This window comes from Muscardinus avellanarius (genome assembly GCF_963383645.1).
Source record: "Muscardinus avellanarius genome assembly, chromosome: 1".
Classification (NCBI taxonomy): Eukaryota; Metazoa; Chordata; class Mammalia; order Rodentia; family Gliridae; genus Muscardinus; species Muscardinus avellanarius.
In genome coordinates, this window is record NC_137786.1 from 217249079 (window position 1) to 217267017 (window position 17939).

Below are 17939 nucleotides of genomic sequence, written 5' to 3' on the forward strand. Positions count from 1 at the left end.
ACGCCTGTGATTCCAGGACTTGGGAAACTGAGTCAGGAGGATCGCAGGCTTGAAGACAGCCTCAGCAATGTGGTGAAAGTCTCAACAATTTAGTGAGACTTTTGTCTCACAAGGCCAAAAATAAAATAAAAAATAAAATAAAGGGCTGGGGGTGTAGGTCAGAGGTAGAACAGCCCTGGGTTCAATTCCCAGTCCACACACACACACACACAGCCCTAAGCAAACTTCTTCTGAAGTTCCTTGAAGTCAGGAAACTTTCCCTTCATTTTGATAGCCCTGAGGTCTAACTCTGTGCTTGGTTCCCAAGAGATGTCCAAGTGAACTGTTCGTTTTCTTTCTTTCTTTCTTTCTTTCTTTCTTCCTTCCTTCCTTCCTTCCTTCCTTTCCTTTCTTTCTTTTTTGCAGTACTGAGCATATAACCTAGGGGCATTTTACCTCTGAGCTACACCCTCAGCCCTAGTTTTTATTCTGAAACAGGTTCTCACTGAGTTGCAAAGGGCTTCACTAAGTAGAAGCTGAGGCTGTCCTCAAATCACGATCCTCCTGTCTCAGCTTCCCGAATGCTGGGATTACAAGCTGAGCTACCATGCCTGACACCTTTTTTTTTTTTCAATGAATGAGGTGAGTACTGAAGTGAATGTTCAGACAAACGACAGAAGAGAAGGGAGATGGACACATAAATGGCAGAGCGGGGCCTTCAGTGTGGTGTGGGCCAGCAGAGGCGTGTGGGAGGCCCCGCCCTGGGGAGAGCTCAGCTAAGGCTCCTCAGTGTGCAGGCCCCATGCCAGGTATCCCCACAGGTGCCCAGAATCACCATCCCTGCTTTTATAAAGGGCAGATTCCTGGGCCAAGTCATAGACCTACCGAATCGGAATTCCTTAGAGTCATTCGTATTTTATTTTATTTATTGTTTTTGTTTGTTTTATGGTGGCACTGTGGGTGGAACCCAGGGCCTTTTCTACCTCCGGGCTATACTCCCAGACCTATTTTATACTTTTATTTGGAAATAGGATCTCACTAAATTGCTGAGAGCCTCACTAAGTAGCCGAGGCTGGCTTCAAACCTGTGCGATCCTCCTGTCTCAGCCTCCCAAGCGCAGGGATTACAAGCACGCGCCACCTCACCCAGCTAGTCATTTGTATTTTAAACTAGCATACATTAAAGTTTGAAAACAGCTGGGCACAGTGCTGCCAGCCTATAATCCTAGCTACTTGGGAGGCTGAGGCAGGAGGATTGCAAATTCAAAGCCAGCCTGGGAAACTCAGTGAGACCCTGTGTAAAAAAAAAAAAAAAAATTAAGAAAAGGGCTGAGCTGAGTATAGTAAAACATGCCTGTAATCCTAGTACTTGGGAGGCTGAGACAGGAGGATCACAGGTTCAAGGCCAGCCTCATCAACATAGTGAGACTCTGTTTCAAAATAAAAAAAAAGTAAAAGGCTGACGGTATAACTCAGAGGTAGAAGCCCCTGGGTTTAATCCCTATCACCATACACAAGAAAGAAAGAAATGAAAAAAAGAAAGAAAGAAAGGGAGAGGGAGAGAGAGAAAGAAAGGAAGGGAAAGAGAGAAAAAAACAAAGAAAGAAAGAAAAGAAAAGAAAATAGGGGCTTGCAATGTAGCTCAGTGGGGAGACCCTGGGCTTGATCTGTACTGCAAAAATAAAATCAAATGGATTTGAGAGCAGCCACACAGCAGGGCATTCTGGGACACAGGCTGCTTTGGTCTCTCTTCTGTTTGTGTGAGAGGCTCGGGCACCACCACACATCCCTCAGAGGGGGGGGGAGCTCCTCCCCCATCTCATTAGCATATGCATATCCTCCCATCTAGTCTTCACATCGTCTTCTTTGTGGTAGATTTCATTAACTTCCTCTCGAACAAGAATGGGAAGCCAGAAGGGCTGGGCTGGCTTGCAGCCACACAGGCAGGTGGTCCCGGGCACTGGGACCCAGCCTCCTTCCCTCCCTCAAGATCTGTTTCCTTTCCTTGCCAAGTTGTCCTTCCTGCTCTGGTTGACCCCTGCATCCTGCTCTGGAATCGCAGCCTCCCCCAAACAAGGAACATTTAGAAGCTCACTTGTGCTTTAATTGGGATTCTCCAATCTAAATCAGCCAGAGGTCTTGATAAAGTGCCTAGGTCCTGGCCTTCTTCCAAGAGCCTGCCTGGGCCCTAGTGTTTTATGGGCTCTCCAGGTGATGCTAATACCCTTAGTTTGAGAACCATGGCTCCAAGCTGTGTTTCTCTGCTAAGCCATTCCTCTGAAAAGGTACACAGGAAGGCCATTTGAGGTAATAGGGCACCCCTGGGGAGCTCTCCCTGGAAGGGAAAAGATGGATCTTATTATTACCTTTGAAATCACCTGGTGCTTAAAAGCTGCGCGAGTGGGCTGCAACGGAAGCAATCTCAGTGAGAGGAGGCGGCCTTGCGGCGGGTCTCTTGCCCTCGCTGTCTGGGACACTCATCAGGGGTAAGGTTTGAGACTGGAGAAGAGGTGAGTGAACAGCAAAATGAGATTATGTGCTGGCTGGTGGGAGGACTGAGCTGCGGGGTGTAGAGTCAGATGAGTTTGTAACCTAGTGTTGCCTGGGGCTTGTGGCGCCACTGACAGGCTCAAGAGATTCAAGGATCCCAGAAGGAAAGGCCCAGCGTTGAGGACACGCACACTCTGCGGGGAAGAGGTCCCCTGGGGCGTGGTTAATTGAGCTTTGGGGTCTAGGGCCATCTGACTTGGGTTTATAGCTCCCTCTCAAACAGATCCATCTTTGTGGTATCATAGGGTTCGTTTCCTCCTCCTGAGCCCGTGGTTTCTCCGATGTAAAGTGATGTTCATTGGGGTACCCTCCTAATAGATCTAGTGTGAAGGTAAAATCAGGTGGTACCTATCTAGGACGAGATTAGAGCCACACGCTGGCTTTGCAAACGAGCGGGTCAGCCTATGCACTTCTTCCCAGTTACTATTGTGCAAGGCCAGAGGACCGTTGGCAGCGGCTGGTCTGATCCGGAGACCCTGCGCTCAGCTGCCCCTGAGTGCAGATCAGGAGGTGGATGATGGGAGGCTGAGGAATACTGCACCCAAGGAGAGTTTAAAAGGTTTGGTGGTGTGCTGTTGAACTAGGGCTAAATCTTAGGGGTATACTTGGTTTTGGGGATCAGGTCATTGATCAGGTGACTCTTGGCAGAGGTGCAGCTTCTAGGGTCTTCCTGGTCTTGCTATATCCTCTCTTCCTTCCTTCTTTCCTTCCAAAAAGCATATTTTACCAGGAGAATGTTTCTTTTGGTTACCTGCTGTCGGCTCCATTTTGAGCTTCTCCTTCTTACTGCTTTAAACAGCCTTGGGTCTCTGAGGGACGTTTTGGGTCACATCGCCCTTCAGTTTCCTTACCCCAGGACATGAAACCTGTGGGAGGGGGTCCCTGGCTGAGTAGATAGGATGGATTAGTAGGGTGTTGGCAATAGTGAGGACTTCACGACAGGAAGTCCACAAGGGCCCTTAATCCAGCCTGGGTTGGAACGGCTGATTAAATTCTGGGTCTGTGAACTGGTCAGGTTGATGGTACTGAGCGGTCTTGTCTTTGATTCTGTTATTAAGGTGACACAGGACAAAGATACTCCATATGTGACCACAAGCCCGGGACAAGGAAAAGGCCCTGGGTGATGAGAGCTTTTTAAGTCTCCTGGGGGGAGGTTACCAAAGCCATCATGGTCCTCCCACCAGCTTGGGTGGGAGGGATGAGCGCTACCTTTTCAGAAGGCAAAACCAAAGGACTCCTACCTTGAAGAGGTACTTCCCAACCTTCAAGTACTTGTTCACAGCAGCCAAGTATTGCCACCTTCGGAGAGGAAGCTCCATTGAAATAAACCTCTTACTTGTAAGAGAGGGAGTTCTGGCTTCTGCTTGTGGAGCAAAAGGTTTGTCTAGGCTTACACACTCAGACTAGTTCAATTTCTTCCTTAACCGTGTATCCCTAACTCTGGGGAGTGGAGTGCTTTGCACCACTGTGCGTGTGTGTGTGTGTGTGGGGGTGGGTTTGTGTGTTGCTGGACACTGAACATTCTCAGCCCGATTTCTTATTTATTTTGAACCAGGGTCTTGCTAAGTTGCTGAGTCTGGCCTTGCACTTCTTGGACTTTCAATTCTCCTGCCTCAGCCTCCCAAGTCCTGGGGTTATGGGTGTGCACCATCACATCTGGTTTCTTTGTACCACTCTTGATGAAAGGTTGGCATCCTGAGTCAAGACCTGGTGCCTCTTTGACCTGGAACTTCAGCAGCCATTACCCCGCCTTCCATGGCCGAGGTCCTCATCGTGGGTCAACTCTACAGTGACTTGGCACACCCTCTTGGCTGTGCCTCTCCTCCTTACCTGTATGAGTTACCCGTGTTCTGGGTACTGTGCTAAGGATTTGTGATGACGGCTGCTCTGGGCACATACTGAACAAGTAACGATGTAAAATATCATGAAGGGAAAGTATAGGTTGCTATGGGAACGTCTCAAGCAGATGGAACTTGGTTTGCAGAAGTTGGGCAGAGTGTTCGGTACTTTGAGGTGCTTGTGCCATAAATCTATAGAAGAAGCAACAAGGTTTCATACCTATGGGTGGGATGTTGTTTAGCAGAAAAAGAACTCGGTGTTCGGTGGATTGTTATCTGGTGACATGGGGATTATCTAGAAGAATTAGAGGCAGCTGTTTCTTCAAACTGTCTTACCTCCTGGGTTCTTGCAGCTTAACTACTTTATTGAGTCTTTGAGGTTTTAGGAAGGTAGTTCTTGGATGTATATTTTGGATGTTTTCAGAAATAACGTTGACCTGAATAGTCACTTCTCAAAGTATAGTTTTGGGAACTTTTTAGAAATGAAGGTTCTTAATGTCTTACCTGGACATACTGAACCAAAGTTCGGGGACTTGGCTTCACCTCTGTGGGCTTCAAGTTGAGAAGCATCTCCGTAGGCTGTGGTTACTAGTGATGGAAGCCTAAGGCTGCTATCACGGCCACTAGCTTGAAGGCATTTACAGGAAGCCCTTGAGGCAGGAGGGAGGGATTGAGTATCTGGTATGGCAAACTTGGGAGGAAACGGGCAAAAAGAAGGGCTGAAGTTCCAGAACACAGGTTGGCAAACCTTTTCCATTAAGAAGCAGACAGTAAAATAGGTGAAGCTCTGTGGGCCACATGGTCTGTCAGGACTGTTCAGCTCTTATCTGCAAAGGTAGCCGTAATGGGTACATAAATTGACAAACATGCCCGTGTCTGGATGAAACTACCTATAGAAACAGCGACAGGCTGGATTTGACCACCAGGCAAGTTTATTGTTCTCTGTTTTAGCAGAGTGATTTACTTAGGATCATGGCCTTTTTTTATTTTTTATTTTCATTTTCTTGAGGTACAGAGGACTGAACCCAAGGGTATTCTACCTTTGAGCTACACCTTTTTTTTTGTGTGTGTGTGTGTGTGTGTGTGTGTGTGTGTGTGTGATTTGTTTTATGAAACAAGGTCTTGCTAAGTTGCTGAGACTGTTCTTAAACCTGTGATCCTCCAGTATTAGCCTTACAAGGATGGATTACAGACATGTGTTACACACTGGCTTAGTTGAATCCCTTTTTTCTTATTTATTTATTTATTTATTTTTTGCGGGTCTGGGAATGGAACCCATGGGCATTCTACCTCCGAGCTGCACCCCCTGCCCTACTTTTTATTCTTTATTTTGAAACCTGGTTTCATTGAGTTGCAGAGGACCTCACTAAGTAGCTGAGGCTGTTCGCGAACTGCAATCCTCCAGGTCTCAGCCTCTCTGTTCGCGAACCGTGATCCTCCAGGCCTCAGCCTCCCGAATGCTGGGATTACAAGCGTGCGCCACCACGCCCGGCTCCTTTTTTCTTATTTAGAACCTGATAAAGCAGAGGCCACCTACTTAGTTCCCCCTTTCCTCACTGCTGGTCCCAAGGCTTTTCCTGAGGACACATGCCACTTACGTGGGGTGCACTAGTATCTGGGCTTGAGCCATTTAAATATTGCCTTTGAATGAGTAGGTGACTTCCCAAACCACTTTGAGCCTAAAACCAAGGCGTAGAGTTGGGAGGGCCCAATGATGAGCCGGAGATCAGCTCTGTCCCCAAACATGCCCAGACTAAGGGTCAAGGAGAAAGTCCTGTATTCCAGTGCACGATCTCTTTCTTGGTAGGTTCCAGCCAGCCTGTTGAAGCCAATATAAGTACTCGGAATATGAGTGATCCAGACAATGTCCAGCCCATTCCCTGTGGCCAGATGGGCAGCCCAGTCCTGATAGAGAGGCAGATCTACTCTCAGCTGCTGAACATGATTCTGAATTTGCAGCAGCTCTTGGGGGATCACTTCAAGCAGCTGGCATCTGTGCGACTGCGGTGCACGTCGCTGGAAGAACAGAAGAATTTGAAAGCCATCCATGAGCAGGAAGAAATCATAAGCAGCTCCATGTGCCAGATGGCTAGCCTCCTGCTGTCCAAGGCTGTGAGTGGCCTGAGGCCCCAAGAGTCTCTCGTTTCCTTGGGCTCTCGAGGTGACATCGCAGATGGGCAGAGAGCCCCGTCAACCAGGCAGCTGGACCAGCTAGTTCCTCAGGAAAGGGACTTTGAAGCCACATTTTTAACCCGTGTCCTGTCCAACCGTGGGGTTGACATTTCCCTCCTTTATGACTCAAGCTTCCGGGATTATGAGGCCTACCAAAAAGACAAATACCATGAGGAGAACAACACCCTGGTAAGAAGGGGAGAGACAGCCTCGAAAGCCCCAATCTCCGGGACTCAGTGCTGGGCACTACTATCTCATTACCATAGAACAAGAAGGCAACGTGCCCCAGGAAGTTGGAGAACTGAGATCTGGGTCCCTTTGCCCCCAGAATTTTTCCTCTTAACTGTGAGGAGTTGGTCACTGTGGTCGGTGCTGAGCCCGCCTGTATGGAATGTGTAGGAGTGATAGATGTATCAGCTATCAGGGAAAAGAACATTAATAGTGTTCCCCAGAGTGCTGAACGGGTGCCCACTTTGGATAGTCTGGGGAGGTTTCTCAAAGGCTGAGCAGCCAGCTCTGTGGTGATGGTGCTTATTCAGGAAGGAGGATGAAAACTTTAAGGTGGGAAGAATTTGGGGTAATGAAAGAAGGCCCAGCCGGAGAGTAGGGACAATGAGTGCCTTGGCAGGAAGTGAGGACTGAAGTGAACAGGAGGTGTTAAAATGTTACCCCAGGGTGATCGGGAGTGAACAAAAGGTTCCAACAAAAGAGACTCCATGCTGCCCTCAGCCAGAGGGCAGCACCAGCCCCGCAGGTCCCTTCTGCTCTCATCCAAGTGACGTGCAGCCAATGGTCTTCTGCTTTCCCAGGGGCTGAGTTGAGCATCTTCATTGCTCTGTGGGGGGCTGCATTTATTCCCATAACTCGGAGAGCCCTTGCATGTAATAGCAGAGATGGGTACCAGTCAGGACTTGTGAATGCTAAGGACCCAGGCCCTGGGTCAAGCAGGTGGTGTTCAGCCCACTGCCTGTGTTTACATGACTATTTTCTCATCTTCACCCTAATCGGGGATCATTAGAACCCTTTCCTCAGGAGTTAAGCCAGGTGAAACGGTGAAGCATGTGCCACATAAGAACTCAGTGACTGGTTAATACTTATCTCTGTGGCTCTAAAGGGAGGGGTATAAGATTCTGAGGTTCTTAAAAAGTGTCCTAACACTTAAAGTTGCCAAACATGAATTAAAGAGCCTCATGGAGCTGGGCGTGGTGGTGCACGCTTGTAATCCAAGCATTTGGGAGGCAGAGACAGGAGGATCGTGGTTTGTGGATAGCCTCAGCTACTTAGGCCCTTTGCAACTCAGTGAGACTCTGTTTCAAAATAAAGAATAAAAAATAGGGCTGGGGGTATAGCTTGGAGGTAGAATGCCCCTGGCTTCCATCCCCAGTACTGCAAATAAATAATAAATAGCCTCATGGTGTGGTTAAATCTTCATTTGAACCAATCAGACACGTTACTTATTGGCATGTCTAAGGGGCAGAGCAAGAGGGCTGACCTCAGATTCCTTTCCACTTCTAGGGTTTCCTTAACCTGAGCCTCAGTGAGAACAAGCTCTGCCTTGACCTGATAACCGACAGGGTAAGTCCTGTTCCAGCCGTTCTGGGGCTGACCTGTGAGACCCAGTCTCCTAGTAGGTCCTGCAGTCAGTGGTAGATAGAAGAGCAGGCTATGAGGAAATGGGAATAGAGAAGCAGCTTCTAAAATGGCTCACCTGGCCGGGCATGGTGGCGCACGCTTGTAATCCCAGCATTCGGGAGGCTGAGCCCGGAGGATCGCGGTTCGCGGACAGCCTCAGCTACTTAGTGAGGCCCTCTGCAACTCAATGAGACTTGGTTTCAAAATAAAGAATAAAGAAGTAGGGCAAGGGGTGTAGCTTGGAGGTTGAATGCCCCTGGGTTCCATCCCCAGACCTGCAAAATAAATAAATAAATAATAAATAAAATAAAATGGCTCACCTGACTCCTGGGCTCACTGTCCAGAGGCGTCCTCTGGTAGGTAGACCATGGCAGGCCTCTCGGGGAGCTTTGGGTTGAGGTTGTCACATGTCCCAGTGAGGTATCTATTTGTATAATCTATGACAAGCAGGTGACGAGAGGGGCCTCTATGCGTTAAGGAGCGTGCAGCATGTGACCCCATCTTCCAGCTGGGAGGCCATAGAAGTGCAGGGCTAATGCTCTTATGAAAATTCAGAGTGGATGAGGACTCTCGGGGCTTGCCTGGTCTGGCTGTCCTCATACTCTTTGTTAACAGCTGTGTCAGAGTGATATGAACAACGTTGAGGAGGTCCTGCTGCAATACCCCAACTGGAGAGGGCAACCGTTGTAAGTGATCTCTGGGTCCAGGGTCTCCTGGTCCTCAGGCACCTGTCTTCATCCAGGGAGGGATCCGATGCACCCTCTTCTTGATTGGCTGCCTCCCTGGTTCTTTGAGTAATAACATCTAGAAATAGGATTGTTCCGTCATTCTTGCACCAGCTCTCACTTACTTTCTGTGACCCGAAGAGGTTGATATCCCTATTCCATAGCCTCCCCAAATGAGGCTTAATTGGGGGGAAAAAGATCCCCTTTAGATTGGACACTGTGCCCTTTGAAAAAGACCGACATCTAGAACTCAAATGGGGATGGAGGCCTGGGAACCACAAAGTCTCTCTGCTCCACAGCCTGAGGGAAGAAGTAGCCCGGTTCCTGACCTACTATTGCAAGGCACCTGCCCCCCTTGATCCAGAAAATGTGAGTCAGCTTGGTGGAGGGCAGTGTTCTTGGGGGCCCTCTGCATTATCTAGGGGATGCTGAGTGAACCCATGGAGACCTTCAGGGCCAGGGCAAAGGCCAGTGGGTCTCATCAGAGGAGACTCCTGGTGCCTATCCCTCCTGGGGGGAAGGAGAAAATATGGCTATCCCAGTCCATGGGTGCCAGTGTTTGACAATGATCTTTTCTTCTCTATCTCCAGGTGGTTGTTCTCAATGGCTGCTGCTCTGTCTTCTCTGCACTGGCCATGGTCCTATGTGATCCAGGTGGTAAGTTGGTTGGCTCTTCTTTCCCTCTCAGTGAAATAACTAACACATAGGCACAAACACTTAGGCTCTGGGCTTGGGGAAGAAAGCATCTTGGTTTTTTATCCCCCCCAAAGTGGACTTCTTCCTGTGACTTCTGGGGAAGAAAGGGATTTGAAGTCCTCATTTAATATGGATGAGAAACATGACAGTTAAGGATGTCCACTCCAGGAATGGTGACAACAGAAGCCAAATAATTACACGAAAAGCAAGGCTCTTGGGCTCAGCTGAAATACGGAGAACGCTGTAACTGGCTTAGACTTCACAGAGCTTCTACTTCCTCAAAAATAAAAGCTAATTAGTCTGAGACCAAATAAAGCTGAGAGGTCTATTCTCAATCTCCCCTTGAATAATGCCCATCCAAGAGTCTCAGGTCTTAATAAGAGCAGGTTGCATAGAAGGAAGTGGCCAAGATGAAGAGATTGGGATTTTGGTTATCTCACTAATGAGGCCAAGTAGATGAGAAGAAAAGAACATAAGAGGTCACCAGGTCCAAATAGCAGGGGCCCTTCCTATGCATGGATCTCTACTTTTTGGCTTGAAGCAGATAAGACTTGTCTAATGACCAGTGCTCCTCCTAGCAAGCCTGGCTTGATGTGTGCCCTGAATTCTGAGTCATCCACAGCAGTAATCCTTTTTGGTCCCTTCTCTGATGCACTCCCAAGAGGTAACTAGAATCTTGTTTCCTATACTAGGCCTCTAAGAATGGAGTAGGTGGAGCGTGCACCCAAGAACATGAGTCCTTGGGGAAGGGGTTGTCGGAGGGACCTCTTCTGTCAGTAGCTTTGCTGCTTGTCTGGGGACCTGGACTCTGGACTGAGCACTTTGTCTTCCTGTGCTTTCAGAGGCACTTCTGATCCCCGCTCCCTTCTATGGTGGCTTTACCTTTATCTCCCGCCTGTATGCGAAAGTCGAGCTGATTCCCGTCTACCTGGAGAGTGAGGTCAGAACGGGGCCCCTTTCTGTGAGCCCACCTAGGCAACAGACCGTTCCCGGGGCCCTTAGGGAGTGTAAGGGGCTTGCTCTCTAACCTTGTGATAGTGTGGGGAGGGTGGAGATATCCAGGGACAGGCACCTGCTATCAAGGTCAAGGACTGTCTGGGGTTCATGGGAATAAGAAAACGGGGTTCAGATGCTCTTCACCTGGGCATTTCTCAGTTGTGTCCCTCTTCCAGATCACCTATAAGAGAACTCAGCCTTTCCAGCTCACTGTGGACAAGCTGGAGCAAGCCCTGTATGAGGCTAGGTGTAAGGTAAGGAGAGAATTATGCTTTCACATGGCCATTGCTAACTCCAAAAGGGGTTGAGACTCTGATGCAAGCGGTTCACCAAGAGTTAGGGGGCTCTTCAGAAGAGACAGTGAATGATTCTAGGAGCATGTCCCTTTAGAATCCCAGAGTCCTGGCAATGGAATCTCCTCCCCTTCTACAGGATGGTAGTTGCTGCTTCAAAATCCTACCTAGGTCTTACCAAGTGTCCTACGGTAGAAGTGTTGGTCTGTCCTGTTGAATTTCTGTTGCTGTGACAAAATATCTAAGAGAATCAACCTAAAGGCAAGAGTTATTTGGGCTCATGGTTTCAGCCCATGGTCTGACTCCATTGTCTTTGGCCCCATGGCAAAGCAGAACACCATGACGGGAGTGTGTGACACCTGTCAAGAAATATCTTCACCCCATAGTGGCCAGGAAGCAAAGGGAGAGGGAGAGATGGGAAGGAACAGGGTCTGAATATCTCCAATGACCCAACTTCCTTCCAGTAGGACAGCCTCCTAAAGCTTTCACCACCTTCCAGTAACTCCACAGGCTGGTGACCAAGCCATTGGCAAATAGGCCTTTGGGGGAATTTAAGATCAAACCATGACACCTGTCAAGGATCCTTGGACAAATAGGGTTGGTGTAAAGGACTTGCATTTGCTTAGTTATGTTTGGGTTTGTAGGGGAAAGATGTCAAAGGCCTCGTGCTCATCAACCCTCACAATCCTCTGGGTGATGTCTACTCTCAAAACTCACTGATGAGATACCTGAGATTTGCCAAAAGGTATGTGCTCCACCCCTTGAGACTAGATGATGTCCCTAACAGGGGTTTGCCATCTGTCATCAAGAAGTTAGAACTAGATGTAATTGACCCTAAACAGTCTTACTATAGACTATGCTTTGCAGAGTTACAAATAACTGAAACAAAACTGAAGAAACTCCCACATCTTACCATTTCCAGCTCCTTTGCCATTTCTTTTCTAGCCTTTTCCCTGGTGCCAACATTTATATAGCAGTGATAGAGTTAGAGTTCTGTTGCTTTTCTACTTATTACAGCAGAAGCATCTATTTCCCAATCTACCTGGGCTGAGGTGCCAAGGAAAACAGACTCTCGGTCCTTGTGGGATGAACTTGTGTTCCCGTAGACCTTTCATGCCCCATTTTTAAGGACATGCAACGCCAATTATCTCCAGAGTCCTGAATAGCCCTATTTGTTGGGGCAGATAACCTGGTTTTGAGTAGACATAGACTCATTCAAATTTCAGGACTTACCCAGGCCATTCATGCAGAGCATGGAGCCAAGAGAGAATGTGGGAGGTTATAATTAAGAATTCAACAGCCAGGCATAGTGTCAAATGCCTTTAAACCCAGTTCTTTGGAAGGCTGAAACAGGAGGATCACAGATTCAAAGCCAGCTGCAGCAATTTATCAAAACCCTCAGCAACTTGGCAAAACTCTATTTCAAAATAAAAAGGGATTGGGATATAACTCAGAGGTAGAATACCTCTGGGTTCAATTCCTAGTACCAAAAACAAAACAAAAAACTGAGTTCAAATACCAACTCTTGTACCTACTAGTTGAAGAAATTAGCTTTACATATTAAAGCCTTATTTTCCTTTCACCTGTGAAGTGGGGATGGCAGCACTGTTTCAGAAGACCATTGAAATAGATGAGGTATACGGGCTTAGAGTCCACTTGGTGCCACTACTCAATGCAGACGCTGGGAGGGAACTCCTGCCTGTATCAGACACTCTGGGACAGCCAGGCTCTTACCATAGGTCTCTGCTGGATGGTTGCAAGGTTAGATGAGATGTTCATATCTTTTAGGTCCTACTCCCTGACACCCCTGAGCCAGGTGTAAGGGTCCCTTCTGTGTACCCCTCCTTGTGCCTTCCCGTGGCCTTTGAAAGGGTTGGATGGGTTGATGGGGTAATAGGAGAATCTGACCTATATCCAGAGAAGAACATTCAAGTGAAAATAAGATTATAGTGAGAAGCTAGATCCTGTTCTCTCACCCAACTCCAGGTATGACCTCCATGTGATCGTGGATGAGATTTACATGCTCTCTGTGTTTGACAAAACCATCAAGTTCTGCAGCGTTCTGAGCATAGAAGGGTGAGTTTGTCTCTGAGGCTGGGAATGAGAACCATGAAGTGAGTTCCTTCTTTGCCGGGTGAGTTGTGAGACACCATCCTTAACTGGCTACATGCTGGGAAGTGATCCAAGTGCCAACAAGGCTCGTGAATGACTCGACTGTCCCCTTGACCCTCAACAATCTTCTATTCCAAATGTCATTCTGAATATTAGGAAGTATAGTGTCAAAGGTCAAGATAAAGCCCCATGGAACATCAAGGTAACAACTTCTTGATAAGTCGAGTATAGGAAAGAGTCGGGGCAGAACTTTCTTCTGGGTAATATCTGGCTCTAAGGGATAAAATCCTAGTAAATCAAGGACATGCTTGGTAGGAGGAAGCTTTACCAGGAAGTAGCAGTGAGAAATAGGCAAGCAGCTGGGCGCAGTGGCGCACACTTGTAATCCCAGCATCCGGGAGGCTGAGACAGGAGGATCGCGGTTTAAGGACAGCCTCAGCTACTTAGTGAGGCCCTTTGTAACTCAGTGAGACCCTGTTTAAAAAGAAAAAAATAGGGCTGGGGGTGTAGCTCGGAGGTAGAATGTCCCTGGGTTTCATCACCAGTACCCGCCTCCACACAAGGACCTTCTAGAAGTTTGAGTGGTCCCATCTGAAAAGTCAGTTTCCAAGAAGGTGGCTGTGAACCAGGTGTAGGAGAACCACAAGGCAGGCTGAGGACTTCCCTCGACACTTGGGAGCTCTTCCACCTGGTATTGACTTCCTGGCTTACCTACGGCAAACTTCTGTTGAATCTTGATTTTTTCCCCCCACATTTTCCCTCCAGTTTGCCTGACCCCAAAAGGACCCATATGATTTGGGGCACCAGTAAGGTGAGCTCTGGATTCTTGTCTTTGGGTCCAGCAGGAAGGGATTCTGGAATAGAAGGCAAACAACCCATTTGTTTCTTCACTTCTCTCCTTCAGGATTTTGGCATCTCTGGCTTCCGCTTTGGTGCTCTGTACACCTATAACAAGGAGGTGGCCTCTGCCATGAGCTCCTTCGGCTACCTCCACAGCATCTCTGGCATCACTCAGTACAAGCTGTGCCGACTGCTCCAGGACAGAGGTACTGAGATCCACCCTGGGGCAGCCTCCTGGCTGGACCTCATGGCTTCGGGGAATTCCGGGATCTCTTAAGGCTCTGACATACCCCCAGTATGCTGAGAAACTGCTCACTTTCTCAGGTTTAACCAAGAAATGAAGTTTGGAGGAAGGCAAGATGCCTCTCGGGTAGTACAGTAGGGTGTGGATAGGAAATGGAGTTTCTTTCTGAACACAGGATGGAATTTAGATGTCTAATGATTTTTGCTCTGCCTGGAAAGAGGATACTTGATCGTAGTCATACCTGAAGGTGTGAGCTTCAGAATCTGTGTTTTCTGTGAATGTGTTTTTCCTTTCCCAGGGTCCTGCTTGCTTCAGGCAAAGATTGCAAAGAAACATCCCAGCTCAATCTCATTCTCCAAGTAGTCAAAGGAGAACTGCCATTTGGGCAAGTTGGTGTGATTAGGTCTATGACACATAGATATACCTTCCTCCTTGGCCCACTATGAGGAATGCTGGCCTCTGAGGAGACTTCCTCTTTAATGCCATGACCAAAGCTTAGAAGAGATCCCTTCTCTTTGACTTCCTGTAAGAAAAGAGATGCTGGAGCCAGGCATGGTGGAGCAGGCCTGTAATCCCAGTCCTTGAGAGGCTGAGACGAGAGGATCACAGGTTCAAGACCAGCCTCAGCAGCGTAGTGAGGCTCTCAGCAACTTAGCAAGACCCTGTTTTGAAAATAAAAGTAAAGTGAAATGGGGCTGGGGGTATAACTCAAAGGCAGACTACCCTTGGGTTTGTTCCCCAGTACCACAAACAAACAAACAAACAAACGTGCTGGAAGGGTTAAAGTAATAACTAGGATATAACAAACCAAACTAATGCCATTAGACTACCAGGCGTAGAAAACTGAGCGTGGTAGTTCACACCAATAATCCCAGTATTTGGGATGCTGACAGGAGGATCACAGGTTTGACAACAGCCTTGGCAAGTAGTATGACTCCCATCAATCTAGGGAGACCCTGTTTCCAAACAAAAAATAGGGGTGGGGTATAGTCTGGAGGTAGAATGCCTCTAGGTTCAATCTCCAATACAACACAAACACACACCAAATTTGCTCTCAGGTTTGGGTGGGAAAGAAGGTAGATAGAGAAATCCAACTGGATGCTTCTCAATATGGTGCCAGGCTCTTCGATATTTGGCACAAGCAAGGGCTCAGCCCCTTAAACACTGGCTCTCAAACTTGAATGCACTTGAGTTACATAGAAGCTTAAATACTGATGCGTGGGATCTATCCTCGAAGTTTCTGATTTAGATCCTTTAGAGGTATAACCTGGGGATCGGGTCTTCTAGAAGTTCCCCGAGTTGTTCTGTGCTGCTAATGCTGAGAATAATTGGGCTAAAAGAGTCCGAGCACATACAGACTCCTATAAGTCCATTGTGTGAGGTCCAAAGGCAGGATTGAGGGAAGTTTAAATACTTGCTCATGTGCTTGGCGGATGACAGGAGCATGGACTCCCCAAGTGGCATACCCTGACTCCTGCCTCAGGTGTAAACTCAAAGGGAATATTCATACTAGACCACCAAGAAGCCCAATGTCTCCTCCACATCCATAGATAAGAGATGGGTGTGGTGGGTGTGGATGCCATCAGCTCAAATAGTTTGAAGTCCAGGTAGAGAACACTTGGGAAGGAATCCTCTGGGAGATCTCTGCCACAGGATGTGACAGCTCTCTTCCTCCACCCATCCAGAGTGGATCGACAGAGTGTACCTGCCTGCAAATCACTCCCGCCTCCAGGAAGCTCACGACTACATCACTAAGAAACTGAAGAGCTTGGACATCGACTTTCTTGATCGTGGTTCTGGCCTCTATGTCTGGATTAACTTGAAAAAGGTGAGTTCTGGGGTGAAGGCAGGTATCTTAGGCAACCTGCCCAATGGGTCTTGGGATCAACTCTGTTCCTTTGCCCTCCCTAGTTTATATACCCATGTACATTTGAAGAAGAACTGACCCTTCATCGCAACTTCCTGGACGCCAAGCTGATGTTATCCCGCGGCAAATCCTATATGTGCAAGGAGCCTGGCTGGTTCCGTATCACCTTTGCAGAAAATCCCGCCCGACTAAAACAAGGTAAGTGGTTTTGGACTTTCCCATCCTGCATTCTTTAAAGATGCCCCATCGGGTCATCTCCAACTCAATTTCTGACTCTTCTTTTACTTATGTTGCCTCTAACAGCCTCTAGCTTTGGGCTTTTTTGTACCACTTTCATCTTTAATGATGCTTCTTTGTAAGCAGGAAGTGATCTGTACCTGGAGCACCTATCTATCCATTCATGATTCTCCCTGGGTATCTGTTTTGTGCCTTCCATTGCCTGGGGCATCGAGGCTATAACCTAATAAGTGGTACTCTGCCCTTGTGGAGTCTGAGATGAGATAGTTCAGTTACATGACACTGTTCTACCTTCTGGGAATATAGCAGTGAGTCATTCTCATGAAGGTTTATGTTGCAGAGATATCTGGTCTACTGTGGAAGTTAGACTGAGTAAAGTGGTAAGAAGCAAATAAAGTCAGGGTATGGAATTTGATGTGAGATGCGAAAATATTTGGCAGGCTGGTGATATGATAACAGTTCAAAAAGAATGATCAGAGATATGACAGATTGACTTAGAAATCCATCCCAAAGAAGTGAGGGCTCGTGTTCAGCATCCCTGAATAAGAGGCATGGATGTTCTACCAGGATCTGTATATGTCTGGACTCCACCTGAAAACCCACTAAATCTTTTTCTCTCTCTGTTCCCACTTGGACCCTCTAGCCATGGATCGGTTCTGTCAGGTGCTGGAGAAGCAGAAATATGATTGCTTAGCGAAGCAGCTGGAGGAGGCACAGATGGAGTAAGCTGTCTGCCTCCTCTCCAGCGGCTCCAGCCCAGGGGCCCCTCATGTCAGCTGCTATTCCAGAAGGCCGTGGAATTGCACTGGTCCCGAGATCAAACAGACTCCTTCAGTGATGCTCTCGATTGACTCGGCTGTCAACCTCTTCTAGCCGAGCGTCTGCTATCTTTGGAAGCTTTGCATCCTTTTAGTCTTTGCGAGCCATTTTATATACAAAGTGATGTTTTTAAATCGAGGTTTGGGTGGGAGGGGCTAGAAGCATCTGGAGGGATAAAGGGAGTATCTGAATTCCTTTTTAGATGGGTTTATTTTTATATTCAATATCTAATAAATCCATATTCTCTTATGTTCTAGGCCTGCTTTATTTCTTGTTTGTATCCTTCATAATCGCCTTTGGGAGATGACTTTGTTTATAAGTTTTAGGGCAGGCTGTAGGTGAAGAATACCATCTGAAGCAAACTAGAAAAGGGGAAAAGTGCCCCTGCCTGATGAAGCACTTCCTCAGTGATGGATGTGATATCTCACAGGGCCCCAACAAGGGCATATCTGCCTTCAACAGGATTTGAGAAGTGGTGGGATCAGGTATAACTGTGGGTGTCTGTGCTTCCAAACATCACAATTCCTCCCACTTCTGCCTTTCCCAAAGGCTTTTGAAACAAATCTTTGACAAGTTTTGGGCCACTACAGCAAAGCACCAGAAACCAGGTATCTACCACAGAAATAGTTTTCCTTAGTTCGGGAGACTGGAAGGTCCAAGACCGAGGCCTTGGAAGATCCAGTAGCCGGCGAGGGCCCATCTTCTCATGGTTACATCACATGGCAAAGGGGTGAGGAGTCTCCTTCTGCCCTTATGACCTAATCACTTCCCAAAGAGCCCCACCTCCCAGCATCCCATTGTGGGTAAGGATTTCAATGTGGATTTGGGGAAAACGAGTCCCTAGTACTGGGTTTTTTTTTTTTCTTTTTTCATTTCTATCTCTGGGGTTTTTAGCTTTTCAAATCATACCCACCTTCAAAGAATTTGTCTTCAAAGCCCC

The 17939-nt window shown here is 47.6% G+C and overlaps 1 protein-coding gene across 1 annotated transcript; it reads left to right on the forward strand.

The window, feature by feature from the left end:
* Positions 1 to 6214: 6214 nt before the first annotated feature.
* Positions 6215 to 16906, forward strand: ACCSL (1-aminocyclopropane-1-carboxylate synthase homolog (inactive) like; the record flags this gene model as incomplete). The annotated part of the gene is made up of 14 exons (XM_080690695.1): positions 6215 to 6727; positions 8054 to 8113; positions 8786 to 8856; positions 9195 to 9264; positions 9486 to 9552; positions 10434 to 10531; positions 10764 to 10841; positions 11525 to 11625; positions 12867 to 12956; positions 13758 to 13803; positions 13897 to 14038; positions 15762 to 15904; positions 15988 to 16141; positions 16824 to 16906. The coding sequence occupies 14 exons, from the start codon at positions 6215 to 6217 to the stop codon at positions 16904 to 16906; spliced, it is 1716 nt and encodes a 571-aa protein (XP_080546821.1).
* Between the last annotated feature and the right edge of the window lie 1033 nt (positions 16907 to 17939).